This window comes from Carcharodon carcharias, chromosome 26 (genome assembly GCF_017639515.1).
Source record: "Carcharodon carcharias isolate sCarCar2 chromosome 26, sCarCar2.pri, whole genome shotgun sequence".
Lineage (NCBI taxonomy): Eukaryota > Metazoa > Chordata > Chondrichthyes > Lamniformes > Lamnidae > Carcharodon > Carcharodon carcharias.
This window is the reverse complement of record NC_054492.1, coordinates 10,534,802-10,555,857: the sequence shown is the minus strand read 5'-3', so window position 1 is coordinate 10,555,857 and position 21,056 is coordinate 10,534,802. Positions and strand designations below refer to the sequence as shown.

The 21,056-nt window shown below is 40.4% G+C and overlaps 1 protein-coding gene across 2 annotated transcripts in view; it reads left to right on the top strand.

Moving 5' to 3' along the window:
* efl1 (elongation factor like GTPase 1) overlaps positions 1-21,056 on the top strand; it is a 301,855-nt gene that overhangs the window by 111,932 nt on the left and 168,867 nt on the right. For both annotated transcript variants that reach the window (XM_041175230.1, XM_041175231.1), the window contains exon 13: positions 19,820-19,965. In XM_041175230.1, the coding sequence (XP_041031164.1) occupies positions 19,820-19,965 (146 nt within the window). The remainder of the gene's footprint in view (positions 1-19,819; positions 19,966-21,056) is intronic.

The window sequence follows — 21,056 nt, the reverse complement described above, 5'->3', positions numbered from 1 at the left end:
TTAGACTAAAGTAGAATATCACCAATTATTCCAGGAGCCAAGCTGAAGGATAAATTAACTAGAATCTACATTTTAGGGGTGCAGCTATGTTGCCAGTCTCATGTCACATGTGCAACCTTTTCCACTGCACTTTGATAAGAAAATGGTAGCATGGGCCTACAGACAGGTTCCAACTGACTGGAATGAAGCAATATGAGATACCCTTGGGGAAACTCTCAGGCTGCTTGAGCATAATGCCATGTGGAGTGCAAACACAGTGCCGGTTGAGTTTTTTTTTTCAGAAAAAAATTGAGCCAACTGCAAGCCCTAGCCAGCTTTTTCAAAATTGTTCAGAGGAAGTAAATATTCCCACCCCTGCTCTGGAAATATTAAAATACCACTTGGAAATCAAGCTCTGCCCACGTGTTAGCTTACAGGCATATTGTGTCCTGATAGCCAGAGTCTGACTCCAAGCTGGGAAATACATAAGAGTTCAGCACAGCTGAGCAGTGCCTTCTCTTTCACCTTTCAGCTTCAGTCTGCTCAGACAATGTAATAGAAATGTACGCGCCCCCTCCACACACACACACACACACACACACACACACACACTCACTCTCTCTACAGTGTGGTGTTTACTGGACTGTATACTCTTATTTTTTTTTTGAATTAACTTTCTAGTTGCCAAGATCAGTACTGTAGTAACTTTGTTTTTTTGAATATATACTTTGTGAACTGGATTGAATTTCAATGAGAACATTATACTAATGCCAGGGAGAGAGATATGTGGTTTTATGTAGCTTGGCAAAATGTGAACGCGACTTTCTAGAGTTGAGAGACCTAATGCTTTCTGGTGCATAGAATGTTGGAATACACTGAAAGTAGAAGATTGTGTATTATATCATAGCTTAGAGCTATGGTTCTATGAGGAGTATTAGGAGATGGAGAAAGTTGACCAACCAACATTGTGGCAACTCCAAGTAAAATGGGAGAAGCCAAAAGAAGAGAGAAATATGGAACTTGGTTCAGTGACACTTCCCAGAGTACCAGATTAGCAATAAATTAGATCCAACATAATTAGATTTGTGCCATAAACATGTCTGTCCCTCCATTTTTATTCACTAATGGGAAAGAAGATATATGGTTCAATATGGAATGTTATGACTTGGTATAATATCCACATCTAATTGATGCAAAGCAGAAATTGCCTTGCTGTAAGAGTGTGACATCAGTACTTAAGTAATGCAATTACCACGTTCCACTAACTCATTTTTTTTGGATTTAATGCCAGTGGTACCTGGCGATATCTATCAGATTTGTGGAAGGATCCAGCTTTTACTTCAGTGGCTCACTGCTGGTATAAGCTAGGAAACCAACCATACCTAGTATCATAGTTCATAGTTTTGGGAGGTCTAGCTTTTTTAGTTTTAGAAATTGAATTTTAAATGTAAGCTCAGTGGGAAAATCCCTGGTACACATCTAGAGGCTGGCAAACCACACTGACTTCAAGTAATTACTCTTCAACAAGTAATTTATGTTTACTGTACGAAGTCAGAGAAAAAGGATGAGAGTCATAAAACATCAGGTGGTCTTACTTAGCTAAAGTACTGGAGACATGACATTTGCAGTTATCCCAGAAAAAGATATAAGTTTACACATGGTTTTCCAGAATTAATAAAAACTTTGGAATTAAAAGGTAGTTAATTTGCATTTCTACCTGGGAACAACTGTCTGTCAAATTGCTATGGAGATGGGTGGAACGTAGTGAGCTTCTTTGTTTTGAGTTTATCTATGTGAATTCATTTTTTGCCAGCAGGCAAAACTAGTTAATGTTGGAAAAACAGCTAACTGTTTCAGCTTTGGGTCTTATGTCGCTTCTAGCTCCTTGTAAGTTGAGAAATAAAGCCAAATCTACACCTGAAGCAGAGAAAATACTAGACCTATTGTCTACGATGCAGCCAATGATTGGGAACTGGTATTCAGTATAAACAAAGTTAGAAAGGGGAAAATTGTTGGAAGATTTGTTTAGCTGGAAGTTACTGTAGATTTCTTCCTTTAATCCTCAATAACGGCCGTTAACCTGGTTGCAGTTGGAGTTCTGGAAGTAATCAGCTTGGTTGCAGTTTGAAACCATAGCAACAGAAAAAAGATGTTTTCTGATTTTTAAGTCACTGTGCAGTAGTCGCAAGGAGGCTGGTGCTGGAGCTGTGGGATCCAGTGTTGGGTAAAGAAATTTGACAGCCACTTTGCCAAAAGCTAATAGAAAGACCCCAATGAAATCTTGTACTTTGGTATATAGCTGGAAACTGACGAGAAATCAGAGTGAATTCTGTGTGACGCTTGTCCAGCTCACAGCTTGTGGGCTGGGATGCAGCCCGCAAGGCCTCTGAACTCGGCCTGCCAAGCTTGTTGGACATTCAACTGACTTATATTTGAAAAATGCTGTAAAGCTGCTCACCCAGTCACTGGCTGGTTTCTCTCTGCATTTGCTGCTGATAGGCTCACTGGACTCCTAGATTGTGTTCAGGAAGATTTTCTACAGCAGTATGTGTCTGTCCAATCCAACAAGAAAAGATGCACTTTTGGTCCTGGTTCTTGAAAAGAGATGGGCCAAGTAGATCAAGTGTCAGTGGGAGAACATTTAGGAGACGGTGATCATTGTTTTAGGATGATGATAGAGAAGGGCGATAGGCAATCCAGAGTGAAAATAACTAACTGGACGAGAGCCGACTCAGTGGGACCTGAATGGAGCTGGGCCAGATAGACTGGAACGAAAATAAAAATAAAAATACCTGGAAAAACTCAGCAGGTCTGACAGCATCTGCGGAGAGGAACACAGTTAACGTTTCGAGTCCGTATGACTCTTCAACAGAACTAAAGAAAAATAGAAAAGAGGTGAAATATAAGCTGGTTTAAGGGGGACTGGGACAAGTAGAGCTGGATAGAGGGTCAGTGATAGGTGGAGATAGCCAAAAGATGTCATAGACAAAAGGAAAAAGAAGTGTTGAAGTTGCTGCTCCCAACGCGGTTTCCTCTACATTGGAGAGCTCAAACGCAAGCATGACCCAGACCTTCCTGTCGCTTGCCTTTCAACACTCCACCCTGCTCTCTTGCCCACATGTCCATCCTTGGCCTGCTGCAATGTTCCAGTGAAGCTCAACGCAAACTGGAGGAACGGCTCCTTATCTTCTGACTAGGCACTTTACAGCCTTCCGGACTGAATATTGAGTTCAACAATTTTAGACCATGAACTCTCTCCTCCGCCCCAGCCCTTTCCGATCCCCCTTTTTTCCAATAATTTATATAGATTTTTCTTTTCCCACCTATTTCCATTATTTTAAATGTATTTCCATCCATTGTTTTTCTCTACCTTTTAGCCTATTTTGATCCCTTCCCCCACCCCACCCCCACTAGGGCTATCTGTAACTTGCTTGTCCTGCTTTCTACCCTTAATGTCACCTATTAGCACATTCCTTAGATAATATCACCACCTTCAACACCTTTGTCCTTTTGTCTATGACATCTTTTGGCAATCTCCATCTATCACTGGCCCTCTATCCAGCTCTACTTTTCCCACCCCTCCCCCCCCCATCCCCCTTAAACCAGCTTATATTTCACCTCTTTTTTTCTATTTTTCCTTAGTTCTGTTGAAGAGTCATACAGACTCGAAACGTTAACTGTGTTCCTCTCCGCAGATCCTATCAGACCTGCTGAGTTTTTCCAGGTATTTTTATTTTCGTTTTGGATTTCCAGCATCTGCAGTTTTTTGCTTTTATCTTAGACTGGAATGAAAGATTGGTGGGAAAAATTGTAGCTGAATAATGGGCCACCCGCAAAAAAGAATTGGTTCGGGCACAGTCAAGATATATTCCATCAAAAGGGAAAGGGAGCGCAAACAAATCCAGAGCTCCTTGGATGAAAAGGGAGATGGAAATTAAGATTTAAAAAAAAGTGTGCTTATGACAGGTGTCAGAAAATACAATTGAGAACCAAGAGGAGTACGGAAGGTTCAGATGGGAGGTGGAAAGGCATATTAAGGAAGCGAAGAGGAATTATGAGAAACGACTGGCAACCAACATAAAGGGGAATCCCAAAGTCTTCTATAGGCTTATAAATAGTAAAAGGAGGAGTAGGACCTATTAGGGACCTAAAGGGGAATTTACAGATGGATGAAGGGGCCATAGCTGAGGTATTAAATGAATACTTTGCATCAGTCTTTACCACGGAGATAGATGCTACCCGGGCCATGGTGACAGAGGAGGAAACTCTGTTTCTAGAAGGGTTCAAAATTGATAAGGAGGAAGTGTTGAATAGACTGTCGGTAATTAAAGTTGACAAGGCCCTGGGACCGTACGAGATGCATCCAAGGATATTGAAGGAAGCGAGAGTAGAAATTGCAGGGGCAGGCCATAATTTTTCAGTCTTCCCTAGACTCGGGAGGTGCCAGAGGACTGAAGAATTGCAAACATTATGCCCTTGTTCAAAAAAGTTTGTAAGGATAAACCCAGCAATTACAGGCCAGCAGTTTTTCAGTGGTGGGCAGGATCCTAGAAACAATTAGTCGGGATAGAATTAGCAGTCATGGAAAAATATAGGTTAATTAGGAAGAGCCAGCATGAATTTCTAAAGGGGAAATTGTGTTTAACTAACTTGCAAGAGTCTTTTGAAAAGATAACAAAATGTTGATGAGGTTAATGCTGTTGATGTGATGTATGTGGACTTTCAAAATACAGTGCCATACAACAGACTTGAGAAAAGTTATTGCTCATTGAATAAAAAGGACAGTTGTAGTGTGGATGCAAAATTAGCTGATAAATAGGAAGCAGAGAGTAATGGTCAATGGATATTTTTCGGGCTGGATGAAGGTTTGTAGTGGAGTTCGCTAGGCATCAGTATTGGGACCCTTGTTTTTCCTGATATATATTAATGATCTAGATCTTGGTGTGCAGGGGACAGTTTCAAAGTTTGCGGATGATACGAAGCTTGGGAGTGTTGTAATCTGTGAGAGGACAGTGTAGAGCTTCAAAAGGACATAGACAAGTTGGTAGAGTGGGCAGATAGGTGGCAGATGAAGTTCAATGTGGAGAAGTGTGAGGTGATGCATTTTGGTAGGAAGAATATGCGCATAGATCATTGAAGGTGGCAGGACAGGTGGAGAGAGCAGTTAATAAAGCATTTGGTAGCGTGGGCTTTATTAATATGGAGTACAAGAGCAAGGAGGTTATGTTGAAATTATGTAAGACACTCGTTAGACCTCAGCTGGAATATTGTGTACAGTTCTGGGCGCCATATTATAGGATGGATGTGAACACTTAGTGCAGAAGAGGTTTACAGGAATGGCTCCAGGGATGAGAAACTTCAGTTACGAAGATAGATTGGGGAGGTTGGGACTGTTCTCCTTGGAGAGGAGATTTGATAGAGATGTTCAAAATCATGAGGGGGCTGGACAGAGCCGATAAGGAGAAATTGTCCCCACTCGCAAAAGGATCAAGAATGAGAGGGCACAGATTTAGTGATTTGCAAAAGAAGCAAATGTGATGAGAGAAAAAACGTTTTCACACAACGAGTGGTTTGGATCTGGAATGCCTGAGTGTGTGGTGGAGGTAGGTTCAATCGAGGCATTCAAGAGGGCATTAGATGATTATTTGAATAGAAACAATGTGCAGGGGTATGGGAAAATGCAGGGCAATGGCACTAGGTCATAATGCTCTTTTGGAGAGCTGGAGCAGACATGATGGGCTGAATGGCCCCCTCCTGTGCCGTTAAAATTCTATGGGGCAGTTGGGGGGAGGGGGTGGGGGGAAGGAGTGTGAGTGCATAAGTCTGGTTCACTCTCAGTCTGAGTTCTCATTCACCCCCACCCAAACATACCATCATGCACTCTCATGGGGGAGGGTGAGTGAGTGAGTAACCTGAGACTTGGAGACGGACACACACACACACCCTATCACAATCATGCTCATCTTTATTTATTACTCATCGGTTTTTTGCTCAGTAAGTTGTTTCTTTTCATACCTCAGTGTTTTTTTTTAATTGATGTTTAATGTTATGCCAAACTTAATCTTTCTGAAATTTGCTCATTGGCCCCATGAGTGAGAAAAATATTTAAATATGTGCCCCCCCCCCCCCCCCCATGCAAAGGTTGCACAAGCCTGTTTTATACCTTTTGAGTTAGTCCCAAGAAAAGCGAATGAACCTTAAAAATTTTGTAAGATAAGGAAACTCTTGCAGGGGAAATAGAAAGTAGAACTGATTTTATAGCGTAAGTCTTTATAAGCTGTAGTGTTATTAATAGAGCTTAGTTTATTTAATTCTTTTGATATGCAGTAAAGGTTGTTTTTGTTCAAAAACATGAAATCTTGAGGCACAGTTCTGCCAGTTAATTGCTGGGTATCCTGATTTCTTCTTTAAAAGTTGACAGCCACTAACAGGATTGTAACAATAATATACAACCAGCTGGAATAGTCAGTGGAGGCTATGTTCTGGTCATTTGCTGGCATGTGCGATGAACAGAAATAATTCAAGTGGGCTTGACCGAAGGGCAAAAATGTTTCAAATGTACATTGAATGATGTGCAGAAATATGTCTTAATTACACTTGTAAAATTATTCTCAGTAGAGCATTATCAAGTTTACTAGCAGAATATGTAGCTCAGATATTAAACAAATAGATTGTTGTCAGTTATATAGAAATCACAGTGCTCTAAATTTGCTTCTGAAAACACAAAACCTCTCCAAAATGGGGAGCAATATTATGAATCTGTCTCTTTATAAATGGATTTAATTTTGTTTGGCAAAGAAAATCTTCCCAACTAATCTCACTGGCAGTGCTTTTTGTCATTGAGCCAATGGCAGCTATTGATCCAAATTAACATATGATATGGATTTAAAATACTAATTTTGTTGGTGTAAGCCTTGTTAAGGTTTGCAACTTATCTTTCATTTGAAAAACTAAACCCACCAAATGTCGTATGAAAATCTGAGTGCATTTGCTTTCCCATAAACTGTTTGAGGGAACCAGCACTGAATAACATAGAGCAGTATGATTTCATGAGGGAAATGGTTGACAAACGTTCTGATGCCCCATTGAGAGAGATTGCAAGTTCAAATTGTTCCCACTAGAGTTTAAAAGAGTGAGGGGTGACTTGATTGAAATATATAAGATCCTGAATGGTCTTGACAAGGTGGACGTGGAAAGGATGTTTCCTCTTATGGATGAGTCCAGAAATAGGGGGCACTGTTTTAAAATTAGGGGTCATCCTTATAGGACAGATGAGGATAATTTTTTTCTCTGAGGGTTGTGAGACTTTAGAATACTGTCCCAGAAGGTGGTGGAGGCAGAGTCACTGAATATTTCTAAGGCAAAGGTAAATTATTGTTAGGCAAGGGAATCAAAGGTTACCAGGGATAGATGGGAATGTGGAACTCGAAACACAAGCCAATCAGCCATGATCTTATTGAATGGCAGAGCAGGCTCAAGGGGCCAAATGGCCTATTTCACCTATTTCGTATGTTCGTATGTAATTTCCAGTTTTTGCAGGGTGAAGTATAAACTTTGAATTATTAAAATAAAAGATCAGGAAACAGACAGTTTTTCATCACTATTATTTAGTCTTGACACCAGTTATTCTCTGTTGCAGGTGATTAAACTTCACTAAATTACCTTTGTCATTCTTCCATATTTGCATTAGCTAACTCATGATTTTGTTTTGTCATGCTAATTATTGATGCAACTGGTAATGAAATTGGAAATAGTGATTTTCTTTTGAAAGTGGCCTTATTTTATTCATATATTCAAGTACACAGGATTGGGACGATATGGAATGTATATTTGGAGATGGATACAGAATTTACTTTTTGTTTGAAAAGATGTGATTTTCTGTGGCATATTCATAGGAAATATAATGCAGAAGCACTATGTTTTATTCAAAATTATTTTATATCCTTTTGTGTTTGTGGCAATTTTTGTCTGATTAGCTCCTGTGAAACAGTGTGGGACATTAAAGGTGCTATGTAAATGAAAGCATTTCATTTATTTTGAAGAAATGATTGCCTCTGAAAGTAAAAGGAATGTAGTAACTGTGTTTATGGCACTTGATAAGTCTCACAGAGAGGCTTGTTGCAAAAATTCAAGGCTTATTTTTATATCTTGGGTAAATGAGTTTGTTGGTCAACTGAGCTCTAATGCACGCCTTCCTATGTTCTCTTCAATTGCTGCTTGCAATTAGTAACGGAGAGAGACTGATGTAGAATAAACAGTGATGAGACATACGGTAGAGCACCAGATCATAAGTGCTCATTCAGAAACTTCCAGAACTAGACTTACAGTTCCCAGTTGCCCGTGCTGTACAATGATTTGTCAGTGCTGTCATGTGATCAGTACACTTCCATTCTCTTAAAGGGATAGGGTACCTCACTTTACCACATCCCTTTCCCTTTACTGAAAAGTACAGCTAACAAGTTTAAAACACAGTAACCATTTATACAATAACTATTTACAGGTCAAGCCTCTCAGGAGGCCACCTTTGATGGGTTGAGCATCATAGCCCGACAACCTCAGCTGGTGTTTCCGAGACCTCCTTTTCAGGGACAGTTGCCCACTATGTACCTCAGTGGATGATTTCACCATCTCTTGGGTGCAGTTTCATTCACTGCTGCTGCCCCTCCCCACCAAGCTGAAACAGATAAAGGGCAACAAGCACAAAACGAATCAGTGATGAGCTACATGATGTGTGAAGAGAAAGATAAAAAGGAAAAAAAAATATATATATAAAAAATATATATATATTTTTTTTTCTGAGGGCTGTCAATAATTTCTCTCTTTCTTCCTGCGTGTCCTTTTCTTGGCAGCACTGACCTGTATCTCTGTCTTTTCTTTAATTTCGCTGTTGGCTGGACTAGACTCAGGCATGAGCTGAACGTGAATGAGCTCAGTAGTTTTTTCCAACAGCTCTTCTGAAAATTCAGGGCCTTCTAGCTTTAAAACTTCAGGGCTTTTGCACAGCTGCTGCTTCAGCTCTTCCAATCCTTTCCTATTCTCATTAATAGTTTTCTGGAGAATCGCAAATCGTTGCCCCTTCTCAGCGAATTCATTCCTTGACTCAGCCCGAAACAGGTTTAACTTTTCCTTTTCTTCATCTCTTTTTTGTGGCACAGTTCGGAGCTGATTGAATTTTGTAGCTTACGAAAGTCCTATAATAGATTTTCCATTTCCTTTCGAAGGATGCTGACTTCAGCTTGATCTCTGTCCCGGTGTAACACTTCTACGGGCTTCTCCCATTGGGTCTTTGTGTACTTATTTTTTCTTGCAGCAACACTTCTGGTTTCGAATTGGGAATTTAGAGGGCCCTCAAGATTTATTGCTCCCAGCCAGCTCCTTCCGAGGAGACTCGGTCCCCTGCCTGACAGTACTTGGGTAATTTTGCAGACTGTTCCCTCATACTTGACTTGACATACCCTTTTCACATTTATTTCTTTGCCTGTGTATGTCCTCAGCTTTGAGTCCAAAACTTCTAACTTCAAAGGATGCGTTCCTTTACTCAGATATCTAAAGGTTTGTTCTCCAGTGACAGACATTGACGCTTCCATATCAACTTCCGTCTTAATAGGTTGTCTGTTAACTATAATGACTACTTGGATTGGCTCGGTTCTACCCAATTTGAGGTTATATAAGGAATGGATGCTGATTCTGTTTCTTCTGGCTCTTCGATGAGGCATATTTCATGATTTTTCCTTCTGCCTTTATAGTGTTGTTTTAGCCTTTCTTTGCAGTGCCGCCTTATGTGGCCATAGGGGTGGCAGAAAAAGCACTCAACTTCTTTGAGTTGTCGTTCGCTCACTGGAGGCCTGGATGTATTTCTCTCATTCGTTTTGTGGGTTTTCACTGTGGTATAGTGCCATTGTTTTTCACTGTCCTGGAGCTAGCGTTTCCTATCTTTCCGTGGAGTCTGAAGTTTTCACACCTTTCGTTGCCGAATTATCCTGCTGGACCAGAGGAACGGCGCCATTTTGTGTATCTTTTATAACTTCAGAATTTGTAACAGCACTCCATCGACTGAAGTCGAGACTGGGTTTGGCTAGCAAACGCCTTTGGATAGTATCATCTCCAATCCCGCATGTCAGCCGGTCTTTCAACGTATCACTGATGGATGATCCGAATTCGTAATGCTCCGTTAATGCCTCAATAATGGCCACGTAGTCAGTTATTGTCTCCTCTGAAAGCCTGTTCCTTGAATTGAACCTGAAGAGCTGCATAGTAACTAAAGGCTTTGGTCTCAGGTGGCTCTGCACAATTTTATTAACTCGTTGAAAGTCTTCGAGTCTGGGGTGCTAGGTGACATAAGGCTTCAGAGCAGCCTGAAAGTTTTGCTCCCACTGAAGACAAAAGAATCATGTTCTTCTCCCCCGCGATGTTGTTGGTGGTAAAAAAGAACACTAGGCGTTTGACGTACTGAGACCAATCATCTGCAATGAGGTTGAATGGATTGACACACCTGAACTGCGGCATCATGAATGACTGCCAGGGGACTGCACTTCCAATGGGCTTTCCAGATGATGATGCATTTAGATGTTTGGCTTACCGTGGAGTTGTGCTCTCTCTGGGGTCTCTTGTAATTTTCTGTCCATTGATGTTTTTCATGTATTTACCCTTTTAAATGTATTGTTGCTTTAAGAGCAGTCACTGTTTCTTTTAACTCTGTCTCTGCAGCTGTTAGCTTTTCTCTGCTGTGTTTTGCACTCTTTTTGGGTTTTGGTAGGATCCATTTAAACATTTTAATTTTAAACTGCAGCACTGCTTTCTGCTCCGATTACCAGCTGTCACCTATTTGACAAGTTAAGTACAGATGCTCTTTCCAATGCTTTGCTCACCTATCTTGTGGATTCTCACTCAGGTCTTACAGTGTTACCACCACTTTTCGTCTTGGGTAAATGAGTTTGTTGGTCAACTGAACTCTAATTGCATGCCTTCCTATGTTCTCTTCAATTGCTGCTTGCAATCAATAACGGGGAGAGATTAATGTAGAATAAACAGTGATGGTTTATTGAGACATATGGCAGAGCACCAGATCATAAGTGCTCACTCAGAAACCTCCCAAACTAGACTTACAGTTCCCAGTTGTCCGCACTATACAGTGATTTGTCAGTGCTGTCACATGATCAGTATATTTGCATTCTCTTGAAGGGACAGAGTACCTCATTTTAACACACTTATGGTACAGAACCTACATAGAAAGTTTGTTGAAGACCAATTACATTTTTGGATTAATGGATTGGAGAATGGTTGGAAATAGAATACCCAGTGGATCAGCATATATAAGGGAGAGATTGATTATTTGCAGTGGACGTAAGGAGCACAAAATTACAATTTGCTGACGGCACAAAAGTAGGAAGCTAGATAACTTCAGGATGACATAAACAGGCTAAATTGAATGTACAGCTGGGAAAATGCAATTTAATATAGGCTAGTGTAGAGTAATGTGTTTTAGGCGATAACACAAGCAAGAGAAGTATGAAGTTAATGAAATGATTGCAGTGTGCAGAAACATGGCGACCCTAGGGTTACAAATATTTAATCCGTTGAAAGTGAGAGCAGGTAGATAAAACATAACAAGAACCATAAATGTTTGTGTTTTTAAAAAATGGGGCATACAGTACAAAAGCAAAGATATGATAACTTTGTGTAAGATAATAATTAGGACATAGTTCAGGACACTGTGCAATTTTGCTTGCTCGCCTCCCCCAATTAGAGAAAGGAAGGTTAAAATTGTAGAAACAACGTAGATTCATTTAGATGGTGCGAGAGATGGAAAAGTGGGATATGAGGAGAACTTGTAAATACTTGAACTATTTCCACTGGAGCAAAGACCAACAAGAGATTTAATAGAGGACTTTAAAATGCTGTGGTGCTGGAACCAACGACAAGGCCAAGGGGTCATTCATTTCATTGAGGGTGAGGAAAGAGATCAGGCCAAACTTATTTGGAGTATTGTTAAAAGCCTAAGACGCTTTTGCAGCAGGAAGTAGTTGAGAAAGAGGGAGAGGGACTGTTACATCTTTTTAAAAAGAATGAGTTGTTAAATTTGTGAAGCAGAAGATGATACAGGTTTACAGGGAGATTGCAGGAAGTGTGATTTGTTTGGGCTTGCTTTGATGAAGAGCTGGCACAGATATGATGGGTTGAATGGCCTTCTGTGCTATAAACACCTGGGCTTCTTATTGTTTGATTTCTGCCCCTTTGAATGAAGGCTTGCACCTGAAAATAGCACAATACAAGGCTGACTTCTGTAATTCCAGGCAAATAATAGCTACAAGTTAACAGTTTAGAGAATCAAGTTATTTTGGCTGATAATGAATTAAGTCTCTAACAATGAATTTCACATCCTAAAGTCAATTTGTACAAGGTACAGATAGCAGAACAAATATTGGATTTAATGCACAAGCACATTCCCTTATTGGAATTATTGGAATTTTTATAACTCCTATTGATGGGAAATAAGATAAATTACAGACAGAAACCAGAATGAATTTGAGGCATTTATTGTTCAGAAATCTTTAAGATCTTATCTGCTGTATATGAAATAAAAAACATTTATTTTTCTCTCTGAAAGTTGTTTGGCCTGTTTTGACAAATAAGTGTGTTGACATTTATTGAGGAACTCAGCCCTGTTTGTACATCAAACACACAGGGATCAATTCCTACTAGAAAATTGTGGCAGCTTGTTACATATGTGATTATAAAATGAGCCAATCAGAATAGCTCTTCATTTTAAAATAATCCCCCGAATAATTTTATGTACGTTCTCCTGTTAAATGGCAATTTTTAAATAATCCATTAATTTGTATATGACAAGCATTTAATGGCTTAACTTACTGTTTTATAACAACATGTAATCAGCTATAATTTTTATTCTGGCATGAAGTTTAACCAGATCTACTTGAGGAATAGAGCCAATGTTGTATGAAAGGATTAAAACTCACTCAGCACAAACCAGTAAATGAAGAGGTAATCCTTAAAAGGATGAAATGCGTCCTAAACCATAGGTAAAATAATTCAGCATTATTGTCAGAAAGTGGATGCATAAGTGATGGTTACTTGAGAGATCTTGTGAAGGGGCTACCATTATGAATGAATGATTATGTGATAATGTGATCTTTGTTTCATTGCCATTTGACATCTTTGTAGAAGTAGTGTTTATACCAGCAAATTGGCAATTAGCCTAAAGCCTTTTTTAAATTGCTCAGTTTTACTTATAATTGTTGAAGTTTTGTTTCGTATGTTATATATATTTATACATATATGTTTCATCTGGACTCTTGTGATGAATTATGAGTAAATGTGTCGGAATGCACTACCCACCCACCAGCACCATGTCTCTCAGAGAATTTGTTCAATGAGTAGCTGAATTATGCAGGTGAGGAAAATATGAGCCGATTTGGCTATTCTCATTCAGGACAGTGGCTGTGACTGTACTGTTGATCTTAGTGCTCAAAAATTAGGAAAAGGGACAAGTCAGCTAAAAGATTCTCATTCCTGATTGCTATCCAGCCACTTTGCTGGAAATGTGCACGTGTGGAAATAATTTAGGCATAGGATTAAAGTGTGATCCTTTGTATGGGAAAAGTAGCCTGTCAACATTATACTTACTACACATGGAACTATACTTCATCAAGGAGTTGAACCCTTCAGCACAAAAGGGAAGCTGAGAAAATTGGAAGGAAAAATAAACCTCTAAGTGTTAACCTGCATTCACAACCCCCCTGTATAAAAAACTTAAACTCCCCTTTAGAGCACTCTAGTTATTAAACTTATATGGGATGAATAGTCATTTGGGAAAACTCTGGCTTTGATCACACCACTCTTGGAACTCAAATCCCAAATGCCCAGTTCCAGGCTAGCATTATTCAGTGTGCTGAATACCACTGTATGATCGGAATTCTCATTTTATAAATTTAGCTGTTTATTCTAACTGAAGCTGTTGATCACAATATTTATAGGCTTTGATCACATTTTTCAAATAAAGTTACATACAAGAGCTTTTCATGTCACTGAACTAAAATCATAGAATCGTTATGGTGCAGAAGGAGGCCACTTGGCCCATCGTGTCTGCACTGGCTCTCCAAATGCGCATTGTGACTTCGTGCCATTCTCTTGCCTTTTCCCTGTAACCCTGCACATTGTTTCTATTCAAATAATCATCCAATGCCATCTTGGATGCCTTGATTGAATCTGCCTCCACCACGCATTCGGGCAGTGCATTCCAGATTCGAACCAGTCGCTGAGTGAAAAAGTTTTTTTCTCACATCATATTTGCTTCTTTTGCAAATCACTTTAGACCTGTGCCCTCTCGTTCTCGATCCTTTTATGAATGGGAACAGTTTCTCCCTATCTACGTTATCTAGCCCCCTCATGATTTTGAACACCTCTATCAAATCTCCTCTTGGCCTTCTCCTCTCCAAGGAGAACAGTTCCAACCTCATAGAATCATAGAGCTTTACAGAACAGAAAGAAGCCTTTCAGGCCATCGTGCCCGCGCCAGTCATCAAGCCCCAATCTACCCTAATCCCATTTTCCAGCACTTGGCCCTTAGCCTTGTGTGCTATGGTGTTTCAAGTGTTCATTTAAACACTTGTTAAATGTTATGAGGATCCCCGCCTCTACCACCAATTCAGGCAGTGAGTTCCAGATACCCTCCACCCTCTGGGTGAAAAATATTTTCCTCAAATCCCCTCTAAACCCCATACCCTTTACCTTAAATCTAAGCCCCTCCTGGTTACTGACCCCACCCCCACTAAGGGGAAAAGGTTCTTCTTATCTATGTCCCTCATAATTTTGTACACCTAAATCCGGTCCCCCCTCAGCCTTCTCTGCTCTAAGGAAAACAACCCCAGCCTATCCAGTCTTTCTTCATAGCCAAAACGCTCCGGCCCAAGCAACATCCTGGTGAATCTCCTCTGCACCCTCTCCAGTGCAATCACATTCTTCTTATAGTGTGGTGACCAGAACTGCACACAATACTCCAGATGTGGCCTAACAAACGCTTTTTATAGATCCATCATAACCTCCTTGCTCTTGTATTCATTGTCTCGACTAATAAAGGCAAGTATCCCATATGCCTTCTCAATCATCTTATTGACCTGCCCTGCTGCCTTCAAGGATCTATGGACATGCATATCAAGGCCCCTCTGATACTTCCTAGGATCCTATCATTTATTGTGTACTCCCTTGCCTTGTTAGTCCTCCCAAAATACAACACCTCACATTTTTCAAGATTAAATTCCATTTGCCACTGTTCTGTCCATCTGACCAGCCCGTCTATATCGTCCTGTAATCTAAGGCTTTCTTCCTTGCTATTTACCACATCACTAATTTTCATGTCATCTGCAAACTTACTGATCATACCTTCTACACTCATGTCTAGATCATTAATGTGCACTACAAACAGCAAGGGACCCAGCACTGAACTCTGTGGTGTACCACTGGACACAAGCTTCCAGTCACAAAAACACCTTTCAACCATCACCCTCTGCCTCCTGCCACAATGCCAATTTTGGATCTAATTTGCCAAATTGCCCTGGATCCCACGAGCTCTTACCTTCTTGACCAGTCTCCCTGGCGAGATCTTGTCAAAGTCCATATTGGCTACATCAACTATGACATCTAGTCACCTCCTCGAAAAATTCAATCAAATTTGTTGGACATGATTTCCTCAAAACAAAGCCATGCTGACTATCCTTGCTTAATCCTTGCGTCTCTAAGTGCAGATTAATTCTGTCCCTCAGAATTTTTTCCAAAAGCTTCCCTACCACTGATATTAGACTCACTGGCCTATAGTTCCCTGGTTTATCTCTACCACCCTTCTTGAATATTGGTACCACGTTAGCAGCCCTCTAGTCCTCTGTCACCTCCTATGGCCAGAGAGGATTTGAAAATTAATGTCAGGGCCCCTGCAATCTTCTCCCTTGCCTCCTACAGCAGCCTGGGATACATTTCATCTGAGCCTGGGGATTTATCCACTTTTAAGCCCACTAAAACTGCTAATACCTCCTCCCTCTCAATGCTAATTTGTTCAACTATATCATGGTCACCCTCCCTGATTTCTATACCTACATCGTCCTTCTCTGGAGTGAATACAGATGCAAAGTCCTCATTTAAGACCTCGCTTACGTCTTCCGGCTCCTCTCTCAGATTGCCACTTTGATCCTTAATGTGCCCTACTCTTTAATATAAACGCAAAAAACTGCAGATGCTGGAAATCCAAAACAAAAATAAAAATACCTGGAAAAACTCAGCAGGTCTGACAGCATCTGCGGAGAGGAATATAGTTAACGTTTTGAGTCCATATAACCCTTCAACAGAACTAAGGAAAAACAGAAGAGAGGTGAAATATAAGCTGGTTTAAGGGGGAGTGGGTCAAGTAGAGCTGGATAGAGTGCCAGTGATAGGTGGAGATTGCCAAAAGATGTCATAGACAAAAGGACAAAGAGGTGTTGACGGTGGTGATATTAGCTGAGAAATGTGCTAATAGGTGACATTAAGGGTAGAAAGCAGGACGAGCAAGGTACAGATAGCCCTGGTGGGGGTGCAGTGGGATGGGGGAAGGGATCGAAATAGGCTGAAAAGTAGAGATAAAACAATGGATGGAAATACATTTAAAAATAATGGAAATAGGTGGGAAAAGAAAAACCGATATAAATAACTGGAAAAAAGGAGGATTGGAAAGGGGGTGGGGATGGAGGAGATAGTTCATGATCTAAATTTGTTGAACTCGATATTCAGTCTGGAAGGCTGTAAAGCAACTAGTCGGAAGATGAGGTTCTGTTCCTCCAGTTTGCGTTGAGCTTCACTGCCCTACTCTTTCCCTGGTTGTCCTCTTGCCCCTAATATACTTATTAAAACACCTCTGGATTTTCCTTTATTTTACCTGCCAGTGTTTCTTCATGCCCCCTCTTCGCTCTCCTAATTCTTTTAAGTAACTCCCTGCACTTTCTATACTCCTCTAGGGCTTCTGCTGTTTTGAGCCCTCAGTATCTACCATAAGCTTCCCTTTTTTTCCTTATCCAATCCTGTACATTCCTCAACATCCAGGGTTCTCTGGATTTATTGGCCCCATCCTTCACCTTTACAGGAACATGTTGGCCCTGCACTCCCACTCTCCTTTTTGAATGACTCCCACTGCTCTGATGTAAATTTTCCAACAAAAGCTGCTCCCAGTCCGCTTTGGCCTGATCCTGTCTTATCATATTATAATTGGTCTTCCCCCAATTCAGAACCTTTATTTCTGGTCCATCTCCACCTCTCCAATCTATCTTCATAACCGAAATTTCTCATCCCTGGAATCATTTTCCTCTTCTGCACTCTCTCCAATGTGTTCACATCCTTCCTATAGTGCAGTACCCAGAACTATATGCAATACTCCAGCTGAGGTCTAACTGGTGTCTTATGTAAGCTTAGCATAACCTCCTTGCTCTTGTACTCTATGCCCCTATTGATAAAGCCCAGGATGCTGTATGCTTTATTAACTGCTCTCTCCATCTGTCCTGCCACCTTCAATGATCTGTGCACAGATACACCAGGTCCCTCTGCTCCTGCACCGCCTTAAGAATTGTATCCCTTATTTTATATTGTCTCTCCATGTTCTTACTGCATCACCCTCACACTTCTCCATATTGATCTTCTATTGTCACCTATCTGCCCACCCCACCAACTTGTCTATGTCCTTTTGAAGTTCTATACTGTTGTCCTCACAGTTTACAATGCTTCCGAGTTTCATTTCATCCGCAAGCTTTGCTCTATGCCCCTATTGATAAAGCCCAGGATACTGAATGCTTTATTAACTCTCTCTCCACCTGTCCTATACGTATATTTCAACAAGTCGGCAGGGTAATGTTATTATTTCAAAGCATGATTATTAAAGAATAAAGCTTTATTTTAAAACTGGTCATAACTGGAATCCTCTGTGAGCCTGAACTCTAGCTTCATTGAATCAGCATTCAGAGATTGCTTAAAAAGTGAGGCTTTTGACCTAGCCTGTGCTTAGTCTGTTCCACCCAGACTCTTCTCCATCTTCATTTATTTTATCTGAATTTCTTGTGTAAAGTGCCTACGTACTTGATGGGCATGACTATATCCTAATTTGATCTTGTATGAAAGTGTTTTTGAAGGAACTAATCTTTATGAGCGTATATTATTTTGGCAAACACTTGAATAAGGTTCTTTGTAAAATATGAAACATCATCTATTGCCATTATGATGAAAGACATCTTATTTCTGATATTCCTGTCTCAGTACAATTTTAGAAAAATTGCATTTGATTATAAATGTAGATATTTTTGATGGAAGCGTGCAGACCAGCTTTCACGTGAACAAAAAATGTCACCCCTAAGCAGGTATACACTCCCTCTTTGATTCAATTTATATAAATGACTTGGATGAAGGGACAGATGGGATGGTTGCTAAATTTGCTGACAACACAAAGGTAGGTAGGAAAGTAAGTTGTGAAGAGGACATAAGGAGGCTACAGAGTGACAAAGGTTAAGTGAATGGGCAAAGACCTGGCAAATGTGGGCACATGTAAAATTGTCCATTTCAGCAGAAACAATAAAAAAGAAGCATATTATCTAAATGATGAGAGATTGCAGAGCTCTGAGATTCAGACGGATCTGGGTGTCCTGGTGCGTGAATCACAAAAGGCTAGTGTGCATGCACATCAAGTAATTAGGAAAGCTAAGAGAATGTTATATTTTATTGCAAGGGAAATTGAATACACAAGTAGGGACGTTATGCTTCAGTTGTACAGGGCACTGGTGAGACCACGTCTGGAGTACTGTGTACAGTGTTTGTTGTCTTATTTAAGGAAAGATGCAAATGTGTTAGAAGCAGTTCAGAGAAGGTTTACTAGGCTAATACCAAGAATGGGCGGGTTCTCTTATGAGGAAAGGTTGGGCAGGTTAGGCTTGTATCCACTGGAGTTTAGAAGAGTAAGAGGTGACTTGATCAAAATCTTTTAAGATCCTGGGAGGTCTTGACAGAGTGGATGTGGAAACGACGTTTCCTCTTGTGGAAGAATCGAGAATAAGGGGTCACGGTTTAAAAATAAGGTGTTCCACATTTCAGACACTTGAGAATTTTTTTTCTCTGAGGGTCGTGAGCCTTTGGAACTCTCTGCCTCAAAAGGCAGTAGAAGCAGGGTTTTTGAATATTTTTAAGGCAGGGCTAGATTGATTCGTGATTAACAAGGCTAAAAGGTTTTTGGGAGTAGGTGAGAGGTTACAATTAGATCTGCCATGACCTTATTGAATGGTGGAGCAGGTTTGAAGGGCCGAGTGGCCTACTCCTGCTCCTAGTTCGTATGTTCAGAATTTTGTGCGCAAACCCACACTCAGACCTGACCACTTGGTGATACTTGAGTGTTATAACTAAAAATGCTGCATTGTTACAGGTGCTGTCTTTCAGATGATATGCTAAACCAAGACCCAGTGTTCCTGTTCAGGCAGACACCACATCTCCTTTGGCACTATTTGTAAGACACAGAGCCCTGGCCAGGATTTACCCTTCAGCCAACTTGAGCAAAAACAGATTAACATGTCATTTATCTCATGGTTATCTGTGAGGCCTTGCTTTACAAAAGTTGGCTGTCACATTTACCTACTTAACAACTGTACTTCATTGTCTGTGAAGTGTTTTGGAACATCCTAAGGATCTGGAAGGTGCTATATGGATGAAAGTCTTTCTTCTTCTGTCTTCATTTAAATAACAGCAAATGTTGAGTAATTCTTATTTAGTAAGAGATCTGATGATGATAATGTGTAAATGTGTTTGCCTTCTCTATTTTTTCTTGAAGACCCTTGAGTCAAGAAGAGATAGCTCAGCGACGGGAGCAGGCCAGGAAAAGACATGCAGCAAAACTTGCGAATCAGATGCAGAAGTTGGAACAAAACCCACCTGAAAAGACCCTTGAGATCTCCTCAGCTAACACAAGTACAAGAGGTGAAAATTCTAATTGTTGTAATTGGTATTGAACCTAGAGCAAAAGTATATTCTCTCAAAGTATATTCTTTTTAATCTTACTATAGACCTTTAGATGAAGTATTTTAGCATCTTTTCTCTAATGATATTGTATAATAGCATCAACTAATTTAGTAAAGTGAAAACAATCCCTCAAGGTTTGTAATCTATAGATCAGGATGTCAGTAGAAATAACGTTACCAACTGTAATATTTTTTACAATTGTTTAGAAGGTCTGACATGTTGCGGACAAGAAGTCAGAGGAAATAGTGTTTTAGAAGAAAGTATTCAGTGCGCAATTATTTATTTAGCTGTTAAGCAAAACCTGGTACACGGAGATAAAAGCAAAAAACTGCGGATGCTGGAAATCCAAAACAAAAACAAAAATACCTGGAAAAACTCAGCAGGTCTGGCAGCATCTGTGGAGAGAAGTACAGTTAACGTTTCGAGTCCGCATGACCCTTCAACAGAACTAAGGTAAAATAGAAAAGGGGTGAAATATAAGCTGCTTTAAGGGGGGGGTGGGACAAGAAGAGCTGGATAGAGTGCCAGTGATAGGTGGAGATAACCAAAAGATGTCACAGACAAAAGGACAAAGAGGTGTTGATAGTGATGATATTATCTAAAGGAATGTGCTAATTAAGGGTAGAAAGCAGGACGAGCAAAGTACAGATAGCCATAGTGGGGGTGGGGGTGGGGTGAAGGAATCTTTTGGTTATCTCCACCTATCACTGGCCCTCTATCCAGCTCTTCTTGTCCCACCCCCCCTTAAACCAGCTTATATTTCACCCCTTTTCTATTTTTCCTTAGTTTTGTTGAAGAGTCATGCGGAGTCGAAACATTAACTGTGCTCCTCTCCACAGATGCTGCCAGATCTGCTGAGTTTTTCCAGCTATTTTTGTATTTTTGTTTTTGACCTGGTACACTGAAATGTTTTATGGACCGTGCAGACTGGGTGCTGCTGAAACCCAATTCTGTGTATTTAGAACATTTTTTTGGCAGCAGATTTACTTATTCAGTTGCATTTGTAGGTGGCTAGCTGGTTCCAAAGCCCCATAGGTTGATGTTAGACC